Genomic DNA, 27,700 nt, shown 5'->3' with positions numbered 1-27,700 from the left:
GAAACGCTCCCGCTACGGATTGCAATAACATATTCGCGAGATAAAAGTTTAATGAGAAGACACGAGGTATAAACGAACCACACGCCGTGGCGCAACGTTAGGGGCAACAGTTTCAACCATTCTATGATCTGCTTCTCGCAACTGAAAGACGGCACATGGCGGATGTTAGCCGACTTGCTGACCGCAACGTTAGGGGCTTCAACTCTGGCGCTGACAATAGAGATTCGATTCACGAGAGGGGATGCAGTGAGTGTGTATGCCTGATGAGCCCAGAATTAGGGAGAAACACATGTCGCATACTCTTTGCATTATTTGAAAGTAAACTATTAAAACCATTCTATGATCAGCTTCTGGAAACAGAAAGAGGGCACGTGGCGGATGTAAGGTGACTTCCTGACCAACCACAAGCGTTACCTGGCAGGTAACCACCCATACAGTCAGATTGTGATTCAGAAAACGAATGCCATGAATGTAATTACCACGATCTACATACTGTCAAATAAACGAAACACACGCCGTAGCGCGACAGCTGTGAAAAGCGAGGTTCAGAAAAAAACAGATCCTTAACAAATTGTTATTGGTATATTTTCGATCCGTTTTAAAAAGGTTTTCTTTTCTTATTAAAAAATTAAAAGCCGTACTTCGCCGCAACGAACCGCGAGAATTTGGCTATATATATCTGCTTCTCGCAATTAAAAGAGGGCACGTGGCGGATTTTAGACGACTTCATGACCAAACTTAAGTGTTACCTGCCATGTAGGGTTACCACTTTTAATACAAAAAAATAAGGGACGCATACTGCAGCGGGTGCCACATCTCAGTGCCAACAGTTTGCAGACTGTACTTAAAAGACCCGCCCTCCGCACTGGACAGTTAAAAAGACCAATCAAACTAACGATGACATCAAGTATTACGCAATCATAAGTAGGAAAGGAGGCATCTTCATAAAATGCGTGTGGGATGATTTGCATGAGACGCTGCTTTAAAAAAAATGATAAAAAAAATACGGGACAAATCGCATCCCGTATTGATTCAAAACGGGACGTGCAATTTCATTCTCAAATGTGGCACGATTCCGTATTTTAAAGGACGGGTGGCAACCCTACAGTGCCAGGTAACCACCCATACAATCAGATTGTGATTCAGACTAGGAATGCAATGAATGTAATTACCCCCGATCTACATACAAGGCGAAAGTCTTGCAACATTCAAAGATGATGGTTTGGGATAAGTACACCATACAACATAAAAGAGCTTATGAAGCCTTGAACCGAAAAAAGCAAGATCTCAGAGATCGTAAAAAAAAAAAAAAAAAAGGAGGTAATGTCGTTTTTACTCGCTGTAGATTTTAGTCAAACATTACCAGTTATTCCACGAGGGAGACCAGCAGATGAACTCAACGCGTGTTTAAAATCCATGCTTCTCCCACGCTCGGTTATATGTCGCGTGTTCTCGGGTAGGTGCACCAAAAAATGTATACATTTAAGCATGTAATGGGCAAACAAAAAATGAGGTATACCCGAAGGCACTGCAGTAGTACTTAATGTAACTTTACTTCTTAAATGTTAATGTTTTTACTGTTTAATAATTTATACGCTTCTTATATGTTGTTCAAATTCTTTTATCAAAATACCAGTGACAGCGCAATGCACGATAACATGGAGTGAATACACCATACGTATCCGCCCACGGCTGCCCTGCTGTGCGCAGATAGGAGTTGATTCTACAATAAAATAAAATAAAGATAAAAAGAGTAATACAATCATCACCCATAAAGCGGATAGTAGACGTGACGTACTATATGTGTACCAGATTTCAAGTCAATAGGTGAAACGGTTTGCGAGCTACAGGTGATTTAAAATCCTGGACAGACACACAAATTGCCACGGTAGCAAATTACAGAAGAAGATTTTACTGTTTAATAATTTATATTTATATGAAATGTGCTTCTTATATATTACTTCATATTCTCATATGATAATGATGTTAATGTTTATATTGATTTCTATGTTATTGAAACTGCATGTATGTGTGTATATGTATGTATATATATATATATATATATATATATATATATATACTAGCAAAATACCCGCGCTTCGCAGCAGAGAAGTAGTGTGTTAAAGAGGTTATGAAAAAAAAGGAAACATTTTAAAAATAACGTGACCCTGAGGAAGTCACTTCACCTGCCTGTGCTGCAAAAAACAAAAGTAATGTAACAAATTGTACCTCAGATTTTGTAAGTTGGTGGAATAAAGGCATAAGTAAAATAGATAAATATGTATTATACACATAGGAACTATTCATTTATTTTCAGATAAGTCATCTGCAGCAAACTTTTATAAATGAGGGTTTCTCCTTTTTAGATAGTGCAAACTGTTTCTTCTTCATTGACGTTTTCTCTTGGAGAGCTTTTTTCATTTCATTGAAAATGAAAGCAGCAGCTGCCAAAATATGTAGCTTTCTTATTAATTTTTCAACATTGTGTAAAATAAATGTATAAAGTAACATAAAAGGTTTAAATACTGGTTATCCTTTTACAGTAAAATATTACTAAAGAGATACAAAAAAAGTAAAATGGATATGTTCTTTTTCTTTAAGGAGATTAAATATTACTGAAGAAAGAAAAAAAAATTAAACAGCCAAATGGGGCTATGCATATGAACTTAAAAGGTTTAAATAAAACAGAAATATATATTTTATTTTTACTTGCTTAACTTGTGGAGGGTGTATCCTGTAGCAAAGCCCTAACTTTTTTCGTGAAAGCCCGTTTCAGTCAATAAGTCTTATGTGTGTGTTTATGTATGTGTGTATATATATGTAGATATGTGTATATGTAGATATGTATATAAATGTTTATGTGTGTGTGTATATTATATATATATAATATATATATATATATATATATATATATATATATATATATAAAAGACAGCAACACTTATAACAATGACAACACAATTACATTGACAATCATGTTACGTTATTTTTAAAATGTTTCCTTTTTTTTCATAACCTCTTTAACACAGTACTTCTCCGCTGCGAAGCGCGGGTATTTTGCTAGTGCAAAATAAAAAGGAAAAAAACACAGTTGGTTGAACCATAAGATCAATTAAAGGTAAAACTCACTGTGATACTGGTTGGCATAAAAGCCGGCAGGCACTGACAGAACTTGAGCGCCACTGCAAAAGCATCATTTAGAAGATGGTGTCACTCACCGCTCAAGCAGTAGTTACAGGACAGGAACTGGTTAACTGAACAGCAGGCTGCCTTGCCCTTATGACGCGATTGCTGCTGCGCTACAGTTGTCTGGCAATAAAAGTCATGCAGATTGTTAGTCCATGATCAAGGGTACTATTCCAAGAATGGTTGTGTAATTTTTCTATTGCCCTAAATAAAAGTGAAAAAGCAATCAGATATAAAGTGAGAGACGGATGTACTCCAAGTATACCTTTAATCACTGAAACACTCAAATCAAGTGATAGGCAGGCAATCAAGACTGTACATGAGAGAGGAGTAACAGAACACAAACTACTGCCAAACAGGTTCCAACTTTATTTGTTAATTCTCCACAAAGTGTTTTCAAGTGTCCCTGCTGAGGAAAAGCAGATTTATAAATCAAAGAAATGAGACACTACAGAGCAAAGATAAAATGGAATTCTTACTTTAAAAAAAAAAAAAAAAAAAAAAAAAAAAAAAAACACCTTGGACTTAAACTGCAACAGTAAAATTCCTGAAAGCAGCAGATTATACTTCCCAAAAAGTCCATTCCTTACTGAAAATGTCTATTTTTTTATGAGAGCAACAGGTATTATTAATGTTATTCAAAACATGTCTGAAACCCTCCAACATTCAGCTTGGCAATAAGAGGATGTTTCTGGTTTTGACCAGGAAGGAAAAACCAGGTGAGATCAGCCCACTGCAGCAGAACTGACTTCGAGGCTTTGTGTTCATTTGGTTTTCAGTGTTGCTTCGAGGGGTTTTCCAATATCTTTTCCACGCAGTTTAAGGCCTAGGAGTAAAATTAGAAAATATATACATAAAAAGGTTCACTTAATTGTCAAAGGTAAAAGTGTCCAGATTAAATTTCAGTTCAGATTAATTCTCAGGTTTCACATTTCAGTTTACAGGCTAGAATTAGAATAAAAAACAAAAACAACAGCTAACATCTTAATTATATTTTGTCACAATGACTGCAATAGCATATCTTCTTATATAATACACTACCGTGGCTGTCCGTTTGTCTGTCCAGGATTTTAAATCACCTGTAACTATTGACCTGAAATTTGGTACACATATACTACGTGGCACCTATTATCCGCTTTCAGGGTGATGATTGACCTCCAAGGTTATTTTTTTTTTTTTTTATTTTATTGTAGAATCAACTCTCTGCAGTGGCCATACGGGCGCTGTTCTCATCCCTACCACCTTCGCTGTCACTTCCCCTACCTCTTCATATCTTAAATTATTCTTGAGGCAGGTTGAAGACTTAAGTGCCAGATTAAGTGAAAAATTAACACTGACTTAATCAGTTTTAATGTGAAAAGATGCCGACTAGGGTGCAGAAAAGAAGAGCTGCTCAGGAAGCATCAAGCACATCAAACTCTAAGCAAATGAATGCTAAACGTACAGAGAAAGAGGATGAAAACTATGAAAGCTCAAGTCAAGTGTATTCACTGCACAGCCATTACTGCTTTAGAAATATTTAATGACAGACAAAGGAAAGAAAAATGTGCTCAATGCAAGCTATTGGGGGGTGGGGGGTGGGGAAGAGAAGAGATGCACTATTTATTCAGTGTGTTGATGTAAATGTGCACATACATTAAAAAAGAAAGCAATACACAGGAAAATAAAAGATCTAATCGAACCCTGAAATGGCTCCATGTTCTGAAATATGGATTACACGGAGATGGAAACAGAAAGAGAGCAACTGCATTCAAAACGCAGATGGCTTGGTCCAACAAAGAGAGAGACAACTGTAGGCCCAGTCAGTCTTGGCCAATTATTAAACACTAGTGAAAATAGGATTCCTAACTGAAAGGAAAAAGAAAAACTCAAACCTGTATATCTGGTAAACTATTACAATATTAAAAATGTCATCACAATGTTTGTCTCTTATGCCCATAACCTACGTCACACATGTTAACTTTTATAGACCTTGTGTTTAGTCTGGATTATATGGTGTATTATATCAATAATTTGATGTACAAGAACTGTCCAACTTACCAAGTGCCCTTTCAATCTTTCCCAGAACCTGATTGTTGGGAATTGCTTTACCACTTTCATAATCTGCGATAATCTGTGGCTTTTCATTAATTTTCTGTTAAAATAAAAATGAATACATAAAAAGGTATTTAAACAAAGGATTTGGAATTTACAAATTACCAGTCACATTAGTAACAGTACATTTACACTAAAAATTATACAGTATAGCCAGATATGCAATGAAGAATACCCCATAATCCACCTCTGTTGCTGGGGCCTTTTTATATTCCACTAGCTGTACCCCATGGCTGCGCCACCATAGTAACGAAGCAGGACAAACTTTAAAAATCAATAAACGTTGGCACTGTATCTGATCGTGTTCAGCTCTGTTGGGTGAGTGTCCTTTGCGTTAGGGAGAAAAGCACATGGCCGTGATATCTGTGGCAATCAGCAGCTAACCTCTAAAACACGTACCTCTGATCTTTGTCTCAAAAACGTCAAATGTTACTCCTTAACAATCTCTAGATGATAATGTCTGCTGAACAAACAGGTATCGCTAGCTAAGCGGAGGCAAGGTACACTCTAACACGTGGCGAGAGATAGACCGAGTTGAACGGAGGCAGACAAGTGAATGAGGAAGGCCCCGCCCCCCTGCTCCCGGCCCACAGCCACTCTCTTGGATTTGCATAAATACATCGGTACCGCAAGCAAACTATGGTACTATGGTAAGTTGTAAACTCAACCGGAAAGTTGAAGCAAATTATAGAAAATAATCACATCTAAATCTGTTAAGTAATTTGGACAAGCAGACAGACATACAGACAGATGCGCTTGGACCACAAAATTTTTAAAACAGTTTCTTAGCGAGTACCTATAGACCAAGGGTAACTTACAATTCAAATTTCAAGTCCTCATGGTTTGGGAGATTTCATGATGAGTAAGTCAGTGGTATTTGGCTTATATTATATTATATTTTAAATATATGTTGTGTGTGTGTGTGTGTGTAGATTACAAATACTGAAACAATGCAATTTCAAAGATCAACAAATTATGACAGTATAACTGAGATATAGCCATTTCTTTTCTATTGATAACACACCAAAATGACCATTGCTGCTCTATTTTCAAAATATACAGCTACAAAACTACTTTTTCAACAAATAACACCACACAGAGGATCCATCTGCTCTTATTAAATGCAGGTAGTGCAACATTTCTTCCTCAAGGTTACACTGCAGTTTTCCTTCCTACTGGTGAGGTACAATTCACTTGGTGTCATTTACAGATTGATTTTCTACTCACAGTAGCAAGATCCTTCTGTGTCATTCCTTTACTTTGTCTCCCTTGCTGGATAACTTTCCCCACTTCCAAAGTAACTCTTTCATGGTGAAGTTCTTCAGTCTCCCTGTCAAGCTTGGCTGTGTTCTTGGTCACTACATGCTGTTTATTTTGTCCTGCCGCCCCTTAGCAACAACAAAATTTGAGAACATTATACATTTGTATTTGACCTGTAAAAACAAAAATTAATAAAAAGTACCATGTCAAAGATTTAACTTCTATTAGAATGAAAGATTACAAATAAGAACTTCAATGGATAAAAACTAAAAGAACACAGAATATGAAAAATGTTCTGTGCAAACTGCCACAAGATAATTAAATACAGGCAGTGCTTAATGAAAGACCCTTAAGTGACAAGTCATACAATGTTTAAATTCATTTAAATGTAAGCACTTAAAAAACGTGTAACAAACATTTTACACTTGAACACCATTTATTGAACTTTTCTTGGCATTACATACATCATCACCATGAAGATAAAGGTAAAGCTTATGGGCTCTTGGACTGAACGCCATCATATGTTACTGGATTCAGGACTGGCAGGTCACAAACTTGGGGAGTGAATTAACACCAGGCTCACTTTAAATACCAAAGCATGCCAAGGTTGTGTGCCCAGTCTACTGCTGCTTCCCTATTCACATTGTGACTGTGATGACAAACATCAAATCTGTCATTTAGTTAATTGATGTAACAGTGGTAGTGGTTTCAATTACCAAAGTGGACAAATAAAGCCTATTGGGTGAGTTTAAATTTATCAACTACAAGTGCAAGCAAATAGTTTATTCTACAACATCAGTAGAAGAAAGGAGATGATTGTGAAATTCAGGATAATTTGAAGGAGTCATGCAAATAAGATCAGTGTGGGCTGTAAGTTTTTTTTCTTTTCACATAACTTTTCACTCTCATAGCTCCTCATAAGCACCTCCCTAGTGCTACTACGCGTAAAGATCAAAATTGACTAAATGGCCAGGATTCAGGTAACCTTTCCTAGCACTTAAGGAACTTAGCAATTACATGTATAAACTGAAGAAATTTCCTAAAGTTTTTTTTTTTTTTTTTTTTTACATAAACAATGCTTCCTCAATTCTGTTAACCTAACAACTACTGCAAAAAGTACAATTGTAGTCAGATTAGGAAATTATACTGCAGCATCAAGAATAAGAACAAATTTAAAAAACACACCTCTACAAAACAATGGTTAGACTCGCTGTAAAGTATGGTACAGAACCAAGAGTTGCAGAAGTGTTAACAGAGCAGAAAAAGGTTATGTACATAAACAGCACAAGAGCATAAAGACTGCAGTGCCGAGCTGGGGTACTAACCTATTCAAGACAGAAGGCATGTTGAAGAAATCAAACAGGAGGTAAAAGTAGACAGCATTAGAGACAAAATTCAGTCATCAAGTCTTAGGCTGGGTTTATACTTCACGCAACGCGACGCATGCTGCAGCGGACGCTCCTTCTATGCAAGTGTTGAAGTGTTTATACTTGTGCGCGTATTTTGCGTACATCTGGAGGAATCGACCAGGTGGCAGTGCGAGATATTATCACGGTGAGAACATGTTCGGCTTCGCTGTGTTGTGAATTGCCTGGAACACCCATTAAAATCCGATGACACCTTACCGCATTCTCTCTGAAAAGGATGTTTATTGATTAAATCCAGGGGTGTGTCATTTCCAGCAAGCATTGGGCACGAGTGAGAAACAATCCCTGGACTAGGCCTCGGCTTACTGCAAGGTGAATACAAGCACACACATACACTAGCCTCATTTTAGCGGCACCAAATCCCCAAATCTGCATATTTTTGGAAGGAAACTGGAGCACAGTGTGGAAACCCAGCAGAAAAACATGTAAACTCCAGGCAGGGAATATCAGCGAAGCGACTCCCTGCAAGACAGCAGCACTAACGCTCCGGCACTGTGTCACCCCCATGTGTGTCATTATTAACAGTATTCATTATTTAAACGAAATTACCGATTTATCTGTAAAATGTAATATACATACTTTAATGCTTTTCATCACGAAAGTGATATCAAGTATAAATCTAAGGATTCTAAATGTGCAGAGTTGGAATATCATACATTTAATGTGCTCAGTGTGGCGATCTATTGCTGGCGATCCGCTGCTTGAATATAAAAGCACCCACGAATACATCTGTATGTCTGCATTTTGCTTCACCACATCGAACCATTTATCAAATATCGAAGCGCGCACACCGATCTCGTAGGATCCACAAAGCGGCTTTCTGTCACATGTAGATAGTAACCAGAGACACAGACGTCACATTTCAATTTTTAGCACACTGCACCGCCCGACTTTTTGCTGGTACTGCAACTCACGTACGCGTCACGTTAATTTCTGAGGACTTGCTCAGAGGACGCATCAAATGAATGCTCAGAATGCGTGGCAGCCATGATGCGGGCGCATACATGTTCTGAGCATGAAGTATAAACGAGCCCTTAGGTGGTATGAGCAGGGCAGTTTAGTAAAATGGCCAGAACAGGGGAAAGACAGAGGATCAAGAAAATCAAAGAAAAGGTGGATGGACTGCATCAGGGAAGATATACAGGCCTGCACTTAGCAACAAGCAGAAACGCATGAGAAGCAGCAATAAAAGGACGTGAGCCCTAACAGGAAAAAGAGAGAAAGGAGCAGCTCACATACCTAAGAGCTTCAAAGTTACAGAAAATGACTTCTACAAAAACACCAAATTTAAAAGAGCTTCTATTTCATGCAACGTCTTTAGTAGCGATTTAAAATGTGCCTATATGTACACTTTGTTGAAAGTTCATTGCCATCTCATCTAGATTTAGCCTGTGCTCATTTACTGCAAGTCACCAGTTTATACATAAACTTGGGCGCAATTTGTATAAAAACAACATGAAGCCAAAAAGAAAAAGAAACAAACTAATACTGGGTTAGGCTTTTCATGCATTGTACCAGAATCTAAGACATTCTGACTTAAATGTAAACAAAATGAGAAAAATAAGAAATGATGCAGTGCAGACATCTTAGCACGGTTTGTAAATTACATTGATATGTTAAATTAAAACAGAACAACATCAACAGACTTCAAGAACAAGATACTTATGACATATTTCAATACAAAGTCACCTAAGGACCAGTTGCTGAAGAAATATTTTTCATACTCAATCTCTACCCCCCCCCCCCCCCCTTTTTTTTTTTTGAATTTGTCCATCAAAAGGCATTCCAATAAAACATGCATTAACACCATCTTTCAGTTTCTGCAGATTTAATCATTCTTTGTTAAAGAAATATACTGTTCAATCACACCACATAATTTATGGGACATGAAACATTACTTTGTACATCTAGCAATATCATGGTGCAGTTGAATAAAACACAGAATCTAGAAAGCTACAGGTTTTCCCCAAAATTGGCACCTGATGCAGAACAGATCCTATTTGAGAAAAAAATATACAACACCAAATGATGGCTTATTTCAATTATATCTTCTAGCTTCTGGACTTCTAATACTGGCACATAAAGTAATCACATGGCATGCACTTTCTAATATTTGGGTGTGAACGTACAATTTACATACTTTTGTTCATTTAAAAAAAAAAAAGAATTTTAAAATAATTCAGTTTATCCTATAGAGAGTAAATGAGAGATTATGAGGCTGATATTTTTTTTATAATAGATCTGTAACTAAAATAGGTGCCATAAACAAAAAGGATGCTAAATGATATTGTTGGTTAATGTAAGAGTCATTTGCTAGTTATTTAAGTTATATTAAATGTTTGCCTATACATTAGTGCAGTCTATGGGAGGTTCTTATAGCCCCCACAAGCTGAACTGAACTGGTACATTCTAACTATTTCTCGTCTTTCTGACTACAGATTAGTCTCAGTTAGTGACCTGCCTTGCTGTGGGTAAGGCATGGAGGCCACACGGTTTCAAACTGTGCCTTAACGTGCCCAATAGTATGTGACTCAGGGGTGTCCAAACTACCGCCCATGGTCCATTTTTAATTGGCCCGCAGCAAACTCAAACTATAATGAAATGCGGCCCACCCCCAAAACTTATTCTTAACTGTATTGTACTTCTTAGGTTTAACACAAGGAGGAGCTACTGTCTTGATCAAGGCAGCATCTTCACAAATAAGCGCAACCAAAGAACAATTCTGCTACGGGTGACCAAAAATGGCTGAACCAAAGAAACGCACAATAGCAAATGAGTGCAGAAAATTTCAAACACAGTGGGAAAATGAATATTTGTTCCTAGAAGTGAAGGGCAAGTGTGTCTATTTGATTTGCAATGAAACTATTGCAGTGATGAAAGTATAATGCGTGTGTCAACACTACGAAACCAAACATCCAACCTACACGTCCTGCCGAGCGAGAACAGAAATGGCAGCTAGTCTGCTAGCTCAACAACAGGATTTTTTCTGTGCTAACAAAACACAAGAAAATGCCACATTAGCCAGTTACGAAGTAGCGCAACTTCACTGCCCGTCACGGGAAACCTTTCTCAGATGGTGACTTCATAAAACAGTGCCTCGCCCAAAAAACGCAGGAATAATGTGCCTGAAGAAAATGCAGGAATTCAACAACATCTGCTTGTCCAGAAAAGCAGTTGTGCGGTGAATTGAAGATTTGTCGGCCAACTTAAAATAACAAGTGTCAGATAAAAGCTTGTGCTTTTGATTTTTACTCGATTGAATGTGATGAGAGCACTTTGTAATACAATAAATGAAAATATTTACCTGTATTTGATTGATTTTGCTAGCTTAATACACAGGAGTGAGGCAATATATCTCACCTCTAGTGGGTGGCCCAGCCCTTTGTATTTTTCTCTGAATGTGGCCCCCAAAGAAAAAAGTTTGGACACCCTTCATGTAACTAAATTTGTTATAATGTATGTATGTGCAGCACCATACATACAGAACGTACTGAAGGCAAAGTAAAGCATCTTTTACTATAGAAAATAACTAAAGTTTAACACGAAAAAGCTACGTTTAGAGAAGAGACATTTTGTTTTGCATTTTATTCTACATGTGTAACAACCTTTATTCTTGTGCGGACAGTTTGCTTTGAATTTTCACTAAACTTTTAAAAGGAACCTCTGGACTGAGAGATTTCTTTCATTTGGCCCGTGCTTGATCGTGCCTTACCTACCAGCAGCTACACTAAACATAACTTTGAAATAGTGTGCAAGCAGAATGATTAAGCAAAATGTTTATAATAAGAATTAGTCTTGGATTAATAAAATCCTATAGATATCAAGGCCCTCCAGGACCAGCGTTTGACATATTTAAAATTTTCAAACTACTTTATTGGGAAAAAAAGTAAAAAAATGGTGAACAACTATATTAATCTCAATAGACAGCAGCAGACTCTGCGTTTCATAAAATTATTACTTTTCTTGGTGGTTCCTCTGTCAATGCAAGAAGCTTACATTTCTTTGTTGTTTCAACCTCCTCCCCTCTTCTCTGGGCTGCTGCAACTGCCTGTCAAACAACAAAGCAAAGAAAAAAAAAAAAAACAATGATTAACCATTCATGAATACTGCCCAATATAAACACTTAGTTTAATGATAATTTCTTAATCTTTTCTAGATAGCTACCATGTCCTATTAACCTAAGACATTGAACTTTAAATCACATTGACTGCTGCTTTAGTCTCCACCTCTGATTCATTGTGCGTCCCTGAGAAAGTCACTTCTGCCGCTAGTACTCCCGTTGTAATAAGAGTATATAAACAACAAAGTTACAGTACGCTGACCACGCCACGGCACATTTTATAAAAGGTGCATCACGGCAAGGTATAAACAGATAAAAAGATTTGCTACAACATTCATGCAGGTCTTTTCAATTTTCGAATCTTTCTTTGGCAGCATCAGGACAATCATTGTATAATCTCAATTAGATTTATTTAAATCAAGCAGACAAACAGGATTACCAAAGCCACCTTTGAATGTACCCAGGACTCTCTATAAGTCTCCAATAACTGGCTTCTATTTTCTCAAACTGGCTGGGGGTATAATGGATAGATCTGTTTGTGGCTAGAGGAAGTGGAACAGACGAGTTATTCCCATGGAAGATCTAAACTATTGCTCTAAAAAGAGAAGCCTGGTCTGACCTGCTGCCATTATTGGCACTGCTACCTACAGCACAACATATCAAGGAGTTCCATCTGCCCATCACAATACTATTTACTGCAAGGATGAAATAAATAAATAAAAAGCTATTCTAGGATAATACATTTAACTGTTAACTCGAGAGTAGTTCTCAAACTCAGTCCTAGATACCCCATAGGTTTTAATTGCATGCTAGCCATTATGGGGCGTATGGACTCTAAACCCGTAACACTGGAACAAAGAAAACTTTATATTAAGTTTAACATACCTCAGGGTAGGAGTGTGAGATACGTACCATCTACGGTAATATCTTAATTGTTTTAAGAATGTGCAAGCTGAAATTGAGTACGTCAGTCACTTTGCAAAAAACAATCAAGAACAAGCTGTTTTGTCTGTGTTATGTTACGTCATCAATGTGAGCTTCTCCCAGAGTTCACTGTGAGAGGAAGAATTGTACTTGCAGAGTTTGAGCACTCAAATGTTTTCCATTTCTATTTCAGCCTGTTAATATTAAATATCTTCTTATATAATACACTACTGTGGCTGTCCGTTTCTGTCCAGGATTTTAAATCACCTGTAGCTCGTATACTGTTTGACCTATTGACCTGAAATTTGATACACATGCACTACATGACGTCTACTGTACGCTTTCAGGATGATTGACCTCCAAGATTTTTCGCTCTTTTTATTTTATTGTAGAATCAACTCTCTGCAGCAGCCAGCAGGGCAGCGCATGTGTATGGGTGCCGTTCTCATTCCCTATGACCTTCGCCATCACTTCCCCTTCCTCTTCATATCTTAAATCATTTTTGAGGCAGATTGAAGACTTAAGTGCCAGCTTAAGTGAAAAATTAAGGAAAACATACTAAGTAATTGCAACACAAACACTGACTTAATCAATTTTAACGTGAAAAGATGCCAACGAAAGAAGAGAAGAAGTGGGCCGCTCAGGATGCAAGCGCATCAACCTCTGAGCAAACGAATGCTAAACGTACAGAGGGGCGGAGTGGTCGCCCTGAGGCTAAGGATTAGCGCCGGTATCCCGAAGGTTGCCTATTCGAATCCCCATCACTGCCAAAAGAGATCCCACTCTGCTGGGCCCTTGAGCAAGACCCTTAACCTGTAATTGCTCCAGGGGCACTGTACAATGGCTGACCCTGCACTCTGACCCCAAGGGGTATGCGAAAACTAACAAATTCCTAATACAAGAAATTGTATAAGGCGAAAAAAAGAGGATGAAAACTATGAATTAGGGGTGGGCGGTATGACCAAAATTCTATATCACGGTATTTTTCTAAATTCTGCCGGTTTCACGGTATTAGACGGTATTTTTTTTCCCATGCATGAGTGAATGTTAACCACATTTTCCACTGCAATTACTGCAGTAGACTGGCTAAGAATAACCTATTCCACTGTTATGAGAATTGTACATTGTACAAAAAAACATTTTAATGTGCACACAAGTATTAATACAGGTTTGCATGGCCCCATAAAGTGATAGTTTTCAAGGGGGTGACACTAATGAAGAGAAGGAATCGCATTGCATGACAGTTGCAGTCAAAATATAGAACCTTTTTATTGATCAAATTTTGCAAAAACTTAAACTATGATTTTGACAACATATTTTCAACCATCCAAAGAGGCATTTAGACTTAGTAAAATATCCAGAGGTGCTTGTCAAAACTTGTATTGCACTGAACATGTCTTAGAAAAGTAATAAATAGTAAATATTTTTTGTGAACCAACTACACTTTCTGTTAATGTTAACCATCTCTGTCCACTGACACATTAAAGTGACTTTTTAAACAACTTTACCATCAATAAACCGCATAATATTTAAACTAATAAATAATAACAATAAAATAAATAATAGTATTATTACTGATAGCTGCACTATTACTTCAAGACTTCAAACCCAGGTGCATTACACAGCATTCACCAAATTAAAATAAAATAAAACAAATACAACTTTGTGATGACATCCTTACCAACTGTACCATCATTTAGGCAAACTGCATTAATATGGGCCTTGCTTCAAGCTAAGCTATATACATAAATAAAATAACTGCAACTTGCATTTACTGTATAATGCTATGTGTGGTATAGCCCTACGGAAGTGCATTAGGGCCACGGTGAAGAAAAAAAAAATACAGTAAAGAGGGAAGAAAAAAAACAAACTACCGGTATATGTCAAGAATAAAGTCGACATGCTGACTTTATTCTCGACATTTCCACTTTAATTTTGACCCTTATGTCAAGATTAAAGTCAACATTTCCACTTTATTTTCATAGTTTACTTCATAATTTAAGTAGAATGTCATAAACTAAACTTCATCCTAAAATCAATGTTTAATTTACTTGATTTTCTCAAACCCCGTCATAAGTTAATGCAGCACATTAAATGCTTTGTGTTGTGTTCCCCGACCCAGTTGTTAATCACTATGCTTCTTAAACTGACTTGCTATGCACTAAGAGGAGGCAGCAATCACCGCACAGAATCCATTCATTTCATGGTATTCCTGCTCTCTAAAAATTTAGAATGCTAAGATAAATACTTGATATCATTTTCATGATGAAATGCATTAAAGCAGGTATTAAACAAGCACGGTAGTGAGGCTCCCTGGCAGTAAGGGGTCCCCAGGTGTACATTCAGTGTAGAGACCTTTATGGCAGGTGTGACGAGGCTCCAAAAAACTGGATGTATGAATGGGTACCGCACAGGTTTAACTTAAATATTGGGTTTGTGATCTGGTGGTCGGAGACACGAACACAGAATTCAATGCATGTTCTTCTGAGCAGGCTTTCTTTATTGCACGCGTGCTGTCTCTATCTGACGTACTAAAACCCCAGTTCCTATCCGTCCTTTTTCTTTCTCCACATAACCAATCACCACACGATAAACGTCTTTGTGAAATTAAAACTAGTTATAAACTTAGCCCACGGAGTGTTCAGAACTTTAAAAATATCTTCGTTATACATGTTTAATTATGCCATCCATTCAGAGTTGCGCCCATCTCTGAACGAGTCGCCAGCACATCGAAGGATAAATACAAGCAAAACATACACTAGCAGGGTCAATATAGCACAACAAAACCCCACATCCTACATGACTTTGAAAGGAAACTGAAGCGCTGAGTAAACCCACCAGAAAAACATGCAAATGCAAGGCAGGCACACCGCCGTGCCCCCATATGATTAATGCATGCTTTAATGCATTTCACCATGAAAATTATATTAAATATTTATTTTAGCATTCTAAATGTTCAGAGAGAAGGAAGATCATGAAGTGAATGTATTCTGTGCGGCGATCGCTGCCGGCGCCTCCTGTTAGTGCAAGAAGAAGTCAGTTTAAGAATCACTTAACACAAAGCATTTAATGTGCTATATAACTTATGATGGGTTTGAAAACATGTCGCCACACTATTACACAGTACCCAGGTACATTACACTGTATTGAAAACAAATGAAACAAGTACAACTTGGCTTGCAGTATTAGCCAGTAGTATAGAAAAAGTATTTACACATCTGACCTTTTAAAACTAAAGTATCTCCATGCTCTCTGTCCATTTTCACCACGCAGCATTCCCATGCTACCGCCCACTATTTGGTGGTGTAGCAGTGAAAAAGAGCCCTAGTGCAACAAATCTGTGTTTAGCGGTGTAGCAGTGAAAAAGCTCCCCACTTGAACAGTTTCCCGCTGCGCCAAGTTCCGAACGTCGTTTAGGCAATTTAAACCGGTGTTGCGGTATAAGAAAAATCCATATCATAAAAAAAATAAAAAACGGTTTTCGGTGTGAACCGGTATACTGCCCAGCACTACTATGAATGATCAAGTCAAGTGGATTCATGCAGTGCGCCGTTACTGTTTAACAGATAAAGGAGTTCAGTGTAGTTTCATTACCCCTTTGTTGCAGTTCACACAAAGCAGCACGAGTCACAATGCAGAAGCTCCGGAGGTTAATGGGTTTCAAAGCCAGAGCGCACTAGTACAACTCATATGGTGAACAGAACAACAGGGCCAGTTTAAACTTCACACTCAGAAAGCGTATGTACAGATCCTGCTTCGATGTTTGATGAATGGTTTGATGCGGTGAAGCAAAATGCTGACAATACAAATGTATTTGTGGTGCTTTTATATTCAAGTGTCACATATTCCCCATAATAATGACGTGATACATTTTAAAAGTCTCACATACCATCTTCTGTGCCGTCATTTTTTTTTTTTTTTTTTTGCACCATCACAGCAGCATCAGAATGTATGGCAGCTTATTTGAGCCACAGTGGAAAAAAAATTAGGGACCCAATGAAAAGGTCTATTTTGTGATTTAAGTGGAAATGTCGGCTTTAATCTCATTTATTTTGTCATTAAAGAAGACCATTGTAAATGTCACCTTAACACCAACCCAGTTGTTAGGCCAGGTTTATACTTCTATGGAAGCATTTTACCGTTCAGACTTACGCGCATTCTTTACATAAATCTGGAAGATTCCATCAGGTGGCAGTGCGAGATATCATCACGGTGAGAAAACATTCAGCTTCTCTGTGTTGTGAATTGCCTGAAACATCCATTACATTCAGAGGACACCTTGCCACAATCTCTCTGAAAAGGATGTTTAATAATTAAATCCATCAATCCAGGGATGCGCCCATTCCAGCTAGCATCGGGCACAAGGCAGAAACAATCCCTGGACGGGGCATCAGCTTGTTGCAAGGTGAATCAAGCACTCGCACACACTGGCGTCATTTTAGCGTCACCAAATCCCCACATTTGCATATCTTTGGAAGGAAACCCAGCAGGAAAATGTTTAAACTCCAGGCAGGGAACATAAGCGACGTGACTCCCTGCGAGACAGCAGCGCTATTCCTCCACCACCGTGTCACCCCCATGTGTGTAATTATTAACAGTATTCATTATTTAAATGAAATTAATGATTTATCTGTAAAATGTCACATACACACTTTAATGCATTTCATCATGAAAGTGAGAAAAGCCAAGCAAAATGACACCTTTTACTGGCTAACTAAAAAGATTACAATATGCAAGCTTTCGAGGCAACTCAGGCCCCTTCTTCAGGCAAGATAGAATACAGAAACTGGAGTTTCCTATGTTTATATACACACTCTAGGACAAGTAACTACATTGGTAAATATTTAAATGAGTAATTTTAAATGTAAATAAATTTTAAATATTTACCAATGTTGTTTCTTGTCCTAGTGTGTATATAAACACAGGGAACTCCAGTCTCTGTATTACATCTTGCCTGAAGAAGGGGCCTGAGTTGCCTCGAAAGCTTGCATATTGTAATCTTTTTAGTTAGCCAATAAAAGGTGTCATTTTGCTTGGCTTTTCTCTATATTCATAATGGCTAACACAGTACAACACCTTAGTACTATCATGAAAGTGATATTAAGTATAAATCTAAGGATTCTAAATGCGCAGAGAGTTGGAATATCCTGCATTTAATGTGTTCTGTGTGGTGATCTACTGCTGATTGCCGCTGCTGTCAGGTCAGGATTGGAAGCCCCAGAAGCACAAAGCGATTAACAACTGGGTCGGTTTTAAGATGTATACGACGGTCTACTTTAATGATTAAGTAAACTATGAGATTAAAGTGGACATTGAGATTAAAGCCAAAAATTTCCACTTTAATCACAAAATATACCTTTTCACTGTCTCCTTAATTTTTTTTCTCTGTTTCTCAAATACAGTGCTGTACATTCTGTTGCAATTGTGAAGGTGCACAAAAAAAAAAAAAAAGACAGCACACAAGATGGTATGTGAGACTTTTAAAATGTATTGTGTCATTATGATGGGGAATACAGGTATAGAAAAGAAAAAAAAAAAAAAATCACACCCTTCGAAATATTCCCATTTTTTTTTGCTTTACAGCTTTAAATGAAAACACACAAACCAATATTTTTTTTCCAGCTTTACTTACTCAATGCAAACTATAACACCCAAGTGAAAGATATCACAGCTACAGTTCAAAACAATTTTAAAAAAATAAACAAGGCATACTGAGATTAATAAAGGATCACCCCCCCCTCCTAAACTCAATCAGGTGTAAGTAACTACAATTTCCATTGCAGACCATGGTTACTGGCTTCCTTCCACCTGTGATCAACTGTAATCAGTGTGATAAGTGAAGAATAAAAACAGCCGATCCTAGAGCATTCCCTTGCTTGGTAGTGCAACTGACAACAAACAACTGACCATGGCTGGCAAGCCACTTTCAAAAGATCTCAGGGATTGAGTTGTGGACAGACAGGCAGGAGCTGGATACAAAAAAAAAATCTCAAAGGCTTTATCAATCCCAAGGAGCACAGTAAAGTCATAATAAAGTGGCGGCAAGTGTTTGGTACTACCAGGACCCTCCTGGATCCGACCGTCCCTCCAAACTGGATGGAAGAGCAAGGAGGAAACTGGTAAGAGATGCTAACAAGAGGCCAATGGCCACTTTGAAGGAGTTACAGGATTTTATGGCAAAGAGTGGTCATTGTGTGCATGACAACAATTTCACAAGCGCTCCACAATTGTGACTTGGTCAGGAGGGGTTGCAAGGAAAAAGCCACTTCTCAAGAAAGGCCACATTAAGGCTCGTTTGAGCTTTGCCAGAATGCACCTTGAAGATTCTGATAACAAGTGGAAAAAGGTCTTAAGGTCAGATAAGACCAAAATCCAACTATTTGGCCTCAATACCAAACAGCAGACCTGGCGGAAATCCAATGCAGCTCACCATCCACAACGGGACACACCTACAGTAAAGCATGGAGGAGGCAGCATCCAGTTGTGGAGGCGTTTGTTAGGGTAGAAGGAATAATGGATAGGGCAAAATACCGTCAAATTCTTGAGGAAAAACCTGCTACCCTCTGCCAGAAAGTTGAAGATGGGCAGAATGTTCACCTTTCAACACGACAATGACCTGAAGCACACAGCAAAATTGACCACAAAGTGGCTGAAGAAGAAAAAGGTGAATGTCCTTGTGTGACCTAGTCAGAGCCCAGACCTACATCCCATTGAAAATCTGTGGAAAGATTTGAAGATAGCAGTCCACCAACACTCACCATCCAATTTTACCGAACCTGAACAGTTCTGTAAAGAAGAGTGGGCAAATATTGAGTGGACTCAATCTAGATGTGCAAAGCTGATAAGAGTAGTATCCCAACAGACTCAAGGCTGTCATTAAAGCAAAAGGTGGTTCAACAAAATATTTATTAATCTCAGTATGTCTTGTTTTTGATTTTTTATCATTTTTCTGAACTATAGCTGTGATATCTTTCACTTGGATGTTATAGGTTGCATTGAGTAAGTAAAGCGGGGAAGAAATTTTTTGTGTGTTTTCATTGAAGGCTGTAAAGCAAAAAAAATTGGAATATTTTGAAGGAGACAATTCTTTTCTATACCCACTGTATATAAAGGCACCACAAATGCATTTGTATGTCGGCATTTTGATTCACCATATCGAACCAGGCACATCAATTCTGTAGGATCCTCAAAGCGGCTTTCTGTCACATGTACATAGTAAATAGAGATTCCGATGTCACATTCCAAATTTTATTACACTGCGCAAGATTTTCTGCTGGGACTGCAACTGGCACACATGTTGTGTTAATTTCTGAGGACCTGCTCCGAAGACGCGTCAAATGAACACTGGAAACGCATGGCAGCCATGATGTGTGCACGTACGTGTTCTGAGCGTAAAGTATACAGTGTGGCAAAAAAGTATTTAGTCAGCCACCAATTGTGCAAGTTCTCCCACTTAAAAAGATGAGAGAGGCCTGTAATTTTCATCATAGGTATACCTCAACTATGAGAGACAAAATGAGAAAAAAAAAATCCACAAAATCACACTGTCTGATTTTTAAAGAATTTATTTGCAGATTATGGTGGAAAATAAGTATTTGGTCACCTACAAACAAGCAAGATTTCTGGCTCTCACAGACCTGTAACTTCTTCTGTAAGAGGCTCCTCTGTCCTCCACGCGTTACCTGTAATAATGACACCTGTTTGAACTCGTTATCAATATAAAAGACACCTGTCCACAACCTCAAACAGTCACACTCCAAACTCCACTATGGCCAAGACCAAAGAGCTGTCAAAGGACACCAGAAACAAAATTGTAGACCTGCACCAGGCTGGGAAGACTGAATCTGCAATAGGTAAGCAGCTTGGTGTGAAGAAATCAACTGTGGGAGCAATTATTAGAAAATGGAAGACATACAAGACCACTGATAATTTCCCTCGATCTGGGGCTCCATGCAAGACCTCACCCCGTGGGGTCAAAATGATCACAAGAACGGTGAGCAAAAATCCCAGAACCACACGGGGGGACCTAGTGAATGGCCTGCAGAGAGCTGGGACCAAAGTAACAAAGGCTACCATTAGTAACACACTACGCCGCCAGGGACTCAAATCCTGCAGTGCCAGACGTGTCCCCCCTGCTTAAGCCAGTACATGTGCAGGCCCGTCTGAAGTTTGCTAGAGAGCATTTGGACGATCCAGAAGAGGATTGGGAGAATGTCATATGGTCAGATGAAAAAAACTCTACTCGTCGTGTTTGGAGGAGAAAGAATGCAGAGTTGCATCCAAAGAACACCATACCTAATGTAAAGCATGGGGGTGGAAACATCATGCTTTGGGGCTGCTTTTCTGCAAAGGGACCAGGACGACTGATCCGTGTAAAGGAAAGAATGAATGGGGCCATGTATCGTCAGATTTTGAGTGAAAACCTCCTTCCATCAGCAAGGGCATTGAAGATGAAACGTGGCTGGGTCTTTCAGCATGACAATAATCCCAAACACACCATCCTGGTAACGAAGGAGTGGCTTCGTAAGAAGCATTTCAAGGTCCTGGAGTGGCCTAGCCAGTCTCCAGATCTCAACCCCACAGAAAATCTTTGGAGGGAGTTGAAAGTCCGTGTTGCCCAGCGACAGCCCAAAACATCACTGCTCTAGAGGAGATCTGCATGGAGGAATGGGCCAAAATACTAGCAACAGTGTGTGAAAACCTTGTGAAGACTTACAGAAAATGTTTGACCTCTGTCATTGCCAACAAAGGGTATATAACAAAGTATTGAGATGAACTTTTGTTATTGACCAAATACTTTTTTTCCCACCATAATTTGCAAATAAATTCTTTAAAAATCAGACAATGTGATTTTCTGGATTTTTTTTTTTCTCATTTTGTCTCTCATAGTTGAGGTATACCTATGATGAAAATTACAGGCCTCTCTCATCTTTTTAAGTGGGAGAACTTGCACAATTGGTGGCTGACTAAATACTTTTTTGCCCCACTGTAAACGAGCCCTTAATCGCTACGGGCTTCCTCCTGAACAGATAGCCGCAGCACTTCATATCTTGTTCACATTAGGGGTAAGTGTGTTTATAGTAGTTTTGTTGGTCTTTTGTGTAAACCTTGCAGGTCACTCTGAAATAGTTTACTCATACTTGCACTGTTTGATCTCAGTAATACTTTGATGATTTTAATGTTTGTGTTATTCTACTTCAGTTTTAAGTAAATAAGACCCTTTTACTTAACTGTTACTTGCATTAATCTCATTAGTAAGCTACAATAAATATAATTTTAACAAGGTAGCTAGATCAATTAAACACATTTTTAAAGAATACAAAATATTGTCTAATTATCGTCAAAGTACCAGAAAATATAGAGATATAACTTTTTGCCAAGATTGCACACTCCTACAGTACATCAGGGTTAAATCATTTCTTCTCTTCACACTATTTCAAATTTAGCAAACCACTTTTAAATCCTCTGGAAGTGTGAAACACGTCTTTGTTCAACCATTGAGAACCACAAGGATACCACATACCATCAAAAAAAAGGCAAGTCCGGCTGTACAGCAAAGCCTTCTTTTTTCAGTACATACTCAGTGCAATTAAATATTTCCATCCATCCATCATCCAACCTGCTATACCTAACTATAGGGTCACAGGGGTTGAAGCCAATCCCAGCCAACACAAGGCACAAGGCAGTAAACAAATCCTGGGCAGGGCGCCAGCCCACCGCAGGGCACACACACACACCAAGCACACAATAGGGATAATTTAGGATCGCCAATGCACCTAACCTGTATGTCTTTGGACTGTGGGAGGAAACCCACGCAGACACTGGGAGATCATGCAAACTCCACTCAGGGAGGCCCTAGGAAGCGACCACCTCTTAAATTTTTCATACTGACTATTAAAAATCTTCACGTTTTATCCTATCACCCATTTAAAATACAAAGAGTGCATATATTTTTAAAGGAATAACTTAACTATGACACTCAACTTGTTTTACTCGGTTCATGGAATTGTGAAATGAAAAGTGGAATATGCTGAACAATAGGTGAACACATTTAGGATAATGTAATGTTAATGGTGGAGCTCATTTGAAAATAATTACTTAAGGTAAATAAACTGTGGTGACTGTTTTTCCTTTTGACTACTTCGTTCCTTATCTTGGGGCCACAAGTTAAATGGCCAACTATCCTTTCAAAAATTATTTCCTTACACTGCATATGTTATAAAGAATAAAATTACTTTTCTCAGCTTTACTTAACCTGTCATTAAGAATTTACATTGGCAGTGATATACACTCACTAAGCAAACTGTAAGATGTCGGAAACATTCCTTTGAGATCAGGGTCCATGTTGGTGTGACTGACTCATTTGTAAGATGCACATTCATCTTCTGTATCACCCATTTTACTAATTTCAAATGGTGTTCTACTGAATTCGTACCTGGGGGTCCCCATTTATAAAACTTGCGTACGCACAAAATGATGCTCAAAATGTGCAGATGAAACTTTCAAAGTAAACATTAAGATTTATGAAAGAAAGCTTGACTGGGAAACATGCGTCTATTTACAGCAATTCTGATCCATGCGTATGCGACATTTTGGAGAAACTAGAATGTGTGACACCCATGAACAAGAAGGGAAATGCAGCCAATCGGGTAAATGCCATCTCAAATGCATAATGATTGATATGACCAAACCACTATATTTATGTATGCTGACATGACAAACATATTACATCTCAGAATTGATAAATATGATGCACTGACTGTACTTTAAATCCCTTTTAAAAGGGGTCAATTCTGCATATTTGCATTGAAGCACTTTTTTTTTTGCCAGTTTAAATCAGCTACCTGTTGTCCGTTCTCAGGGAACTGGCCGGCACATAGGGAATATCTCAGGCAGCCTTAAGCTCCATCGTACCTACTGTTCTAGGTGCCATTAATGGACTAGGAAGGCACTGCAGCCAGTTTTGGTATGGTGTGGGTATACATACGTAAAACAAAACGTGTTTTGCCAACAATAAAAGGCAATTTTCAGCAGTGCCTGGTACCCCAAATGTAATCGGAGCACTTTGCTACACGCATACTGCAATAAGGGAACCTAGCAAGATTGAAGCTGCTTTTGTTAACTGTAAAAAAAAAAGTTACATTCCATGAATGCCCAAGTCACCTGTGATGCCAAGATGACACTGAGAAATGCTGTGTGTCTGTGGCCGGGGTCAAATATATTTTGAAGCAAAGTAGCTTTGATAGACATAATGGTTCTGTACATGGTGGCTGACTTTGTTGGCAAGGTAACCGGCTGAACCCACAGTAATTTAAACAGCCCGTACTATTCATTGTAACAGCAATCACGTCATTACATGTGCCAGATATTTGCAGCTACCCACTCAGACTTTTGTGCCTTATGCCTTTCCCCTACCCACAAACTTCAGAGGAGAGGTGATACAATGCCAAGATGGGGAGCACAGCCAGACACTCCTAAATGCGGGGTCTTGATGTGTCAGAAAGGAGCTGCTCCAACAGCCAGTGAAGTTCTGCAGCATAGTGACTGCATACACAAGTGGTGGATTAGCATGCTCCATATATGGAGGTTTTAGTGTGGCACATTTCTATACACATTTTCAGTGTAATTGTGATTTACAAAGGGTAAACTGCACAGAAATATGCATACACCAGGTTTTATTCATCCGATTTTTTTTTTTTTTTTTGCTGTACACATTTGGCGTGTGCATATTTTCACAGTCAAATCCACGCAAAGTTTTATAAACGAGGCCCCTGGTTACTGGAAGGCCACTGAAGAACACCGAACATCATGAAATCCGTTTGAGACAAATTTTGCTTTGTGACATGATGCATTGTCATGACGGAAGTTGCCATTAGAAGACGTGTACATTGTGGCCATTAAGGGATGCACATGGTTAGAAACATTACTGAGAAGGGCCTTTTAATAGCAATCAATCAGACACAGCCTAAAGTGTGCCAATAAAATATTCCCTCCCACCCGTTCACACCACATCCACCACCACCACCCTGGACCGCTGACACAAGGCAGGCTGGATGCATAGTTTCAGGCTACTAACACCAAAGTCTGAGCCTATCATATGTGTGCCACCGAGATTCATCAGATCAGAATACATTTTACCAATCTTTAACTGTCCAGGTTTAGCAAGCCCATGCCCACTGCAGCCTCATCTCATTAACCAGGCGTTTCTGTCTGCAACCAATGTGGGGTTTTTTTTGTCTTTCACGCCATTCAGAGTAAACTCCTGTTGTGTGTGAAAATCCCAGCAGATCAGCAGTTAAGAGAAATAATCAAACAAGACTGAGTGGGACCAACAATCATGACACGGTCAAATATACAGAGATCACAATTCTTTCCCCATTCTGGAGATCGACGCGACAATTAACGCAAGGTCCTGACCTACATCTGCAGAATTTTATGCACTGTGCTGCTGCAGCTTGTTTAGCCAAATAAGCAACTATACGGATAAGCAGACATACAGGTTTTGTTAATTTGCTCAGTGAGTGTATATCAGTAATTTTCCCCGTTTCAAAACACAATTATTGCTTTTTTGTAATGTTTTCCACTTATTTTATTAGTATCCATGTCAGAACATGCTGGAATGTAAAAAAAAAAAAAAAAGTTAACCGTTTATACAACCATTTTTATATATATTTATTTAGGTAGCTCTCTGCGATTATTAAGGTAATATCCTCCTCTTGGGTGACTATATGCTAACGATTTTCTTTTACTGGTGCTCGGATTAAAAAGTTTAAGAACCCCTGCTCAATACTCGAGAAAAAAAAATCGCGTGAGGCCAACGACCAAGAGCCTGGGTCGATTCTCTCCGTGAACACGTGGAGCTCCTGTAAGGTTAAACTCCGACTGGCGGCTCTCAATTTCACCAGCCTGCACGCGTTTCCTTCGATGGGTAGGTGTCCAGTTGCCGTCTACGTATTCTGAGGGGCCATTCCGGCCGTATACTTTTAAAATGTGCCTCGGATGGCGTTCATTACTTATGAAACGCACCTCGCGTGTTTTGGATTGCAATTATTGGGTTGTTTTATTGACACCCCCCCGACTAAATATACGCCGTCTTGGAATATCCAAATCGATCCGGCATCTTGAGTCGCATTACATGTAACTAACAACAACGAGTTTACCAACACCCGTTTCGCCTCCGAGGTAAGCAGCGTTACCGACAACTCAATTGTATAAAATGACTAATGAAAAATGGCTAACAGTAAAAAAAAAAGTTTAAATATCTGCACAAACTCGTACACTAGATTTCAGCAAGGCGAAAAGTCACCGTTCTTTGCACCGTTTGTACGAGAAAAGGGTGCGTTTAGAGACATGCTAAATGATGAACATTAAAACAGTGACAAACCTTTACACAAGCATTGTGCTTCTAACAAACCACTTTTAAACGCGGGTTAACATTCAACGCCATTCACCTTCTTAAGATGGAAACAGGAAGGGCAACGTTAGCGTGAACTGCTCTCCCGACCAAACCGAAAGCGGACAACTCGGCTCTTTAATCCGATCTTTGGCCAGACGCCGTCTTTGCCTTCTCCACGCGCCCCACAAAAGTCGCCTCTTTCCCGTTGTCTTACTAAACTACAGCTCGCGCAGTCGTTCCATCTGAGAAAAAAAAATACGACGGTAACCTACGAGGGAAACTCGTTCACAACGTGGACTTGCCGGCCACCCTGGGCGTAAGTCCAGCTGTTGAAGCCCCTGGCCTAGAAGCAGAGAGCACCACCTTCTCCCGTTTCTTTCACTATTTTCATGTTACCTGTCTCGATTTGGCCTGCGCCGAGGTCGGGCCCTTCTTCCTTAGCACGGTTACGGTATCCCAATCGCTTTCTGCCATTATTAACTTTATTTTTGAGGTCACTTCTGACAATCAAGGTCGTAGCCCTTCAACTCGTCTATTCCAACCCTTTAAAACTTGTCCACAACAACACGTCTACTGTCGACTTCTTCCAAACAGACTTCTGTCTGACGCAACCACCACGACAACGTGCGCGTGCACAGCGGACTCGCAGAATTTACCAGAAACGGGCGCGCGTCTCGTGGCTCCCACTCTTAAAGAAACCGCGTCTTTATCAAAGGAGGAATATTTCAGGTATACACACATAAATACTGTGAAACATGACAATAAATAACGATATATATATAGTCAACATATATATATATATATATATATAGTTGCTTATTTATTTTGACTGATTGAGCCCTGAAATGAAGTCTGCCACTTTCGCTCGTCAAATGCGCTCCATCTAATGCTGTTTTTTGATTGGTGAATCGTCCGTAGAAGGGGTGTATCCGCTTTATTTGACTTGGGAATCCCGTGGCACATCTCCATGCGCCTGCGCGAAGGTGTGTGCGTCGAAAAAGTGAAAGAAAAAGTCGCCTGAAATTACTGTGCGAAATTATGAATTCATCATGAAGTGTCTGCAGCAAAAGTGGCACTTGATGGCCGAAGGTTTACATCGTTCTAACAACGATTCACAATAAAAAAACAGTACCCGCTAGAACACGCCCTCTCTACTTTGCCAAGTGAAAGTGAAAGTTTTCATTTCAAGGCTTATCTCATCTTGCACGTGTGTTAACAAAGTTAACGAAGAAATAAATAAATACATGAATAAATAAACAACAAAATATATTTCGTGATACACTTAATCATTTATAATTACATTTCATGTTGTTATCGTGCATTTATTGTCACATTTCAAAGAAATTTTATTCC

The 27,700-nt window shown here is 38.8% G+C and overlaps 1 protein-coding gene across 1 annotated transcript; it reads right to left on the bottom strand.

Annotated features, from left to right (window-relative positions):
- Positions 1–3,532: 3,532 nt before the first annotated feature.
- On the bottom strand, positions 3,533–26,976 carry edf1 (endothelial differentiation-related factor 1). Its single transcript, XM_028809160.2, has 5 exons — positions 26,744–26,976; positions 11,964–12,015; positions 6,508–6,668; positions 5,227–5,320; positions 3,533–4,012 (listed from the first exon to the last, which is right to left on the bottom strand). The coding sequence occupies exons 1-5, from the start codon at positions 26,819–26,821 to the stop codon at positions 3,951–3,953; spliced, it is 447 nt and encodes a 148-aa protein (XP_028664993.1). The 5' UTR covers positions 26,822–26,976; the 3' UTR covers positions 3,533–3,950.
- Between the last annotated feature and the right edge of the window lie 724 nt (positions 26,977–27,700).

Source organism: Erpetoichthys calabaricus, chromosome 9 (genome assembly GCF_900747795.2).
Source record: "Erpetoichthys calabaricus chromosome 9, fErpCal1.3, whole genome shotgun sequence".
In the NCBI taxonomy this organism is placed as follows: Eukaryota; Metazoa; Chordata; class Cladistia; order Polypteriformes; family Polypteridae; genus Erpetoichthys; species Erpetoichthys calabaricus.
Note: the sequence above shows the minus strand (reverse complement) of the source record. Positions and strands in the feature narration are given on the sequence as shown.

What these genes read in the sequence shown, in the direction of transcription:
- edf1 (XM_028809160.2), bottom strand. Translation starts at nt 26,821, where the DNA reads ATGGCAGAAAGCGATTGGGATACCGTAACCGTGCTAAGGAAGAAGGGC. An exon ending in GGTTGAAACAACAAAGAAAT is followed by an intron (nt 6,669 to 11,963) that starts GTAAGCTTCTTG and finishes GTTGTTGCTAAG; the next exon opens with GGGCGGCAGGACAAAATAAA. An exon ending in AAAGATTGAAAGGGCACTTG is followed by an intron (nt 4,013 to 5,226) that starts GTAAGTTGGACA and finishes TTTTACTCCTAG; the next exon opens with GCCTTAAACTGCGTGGAAAA.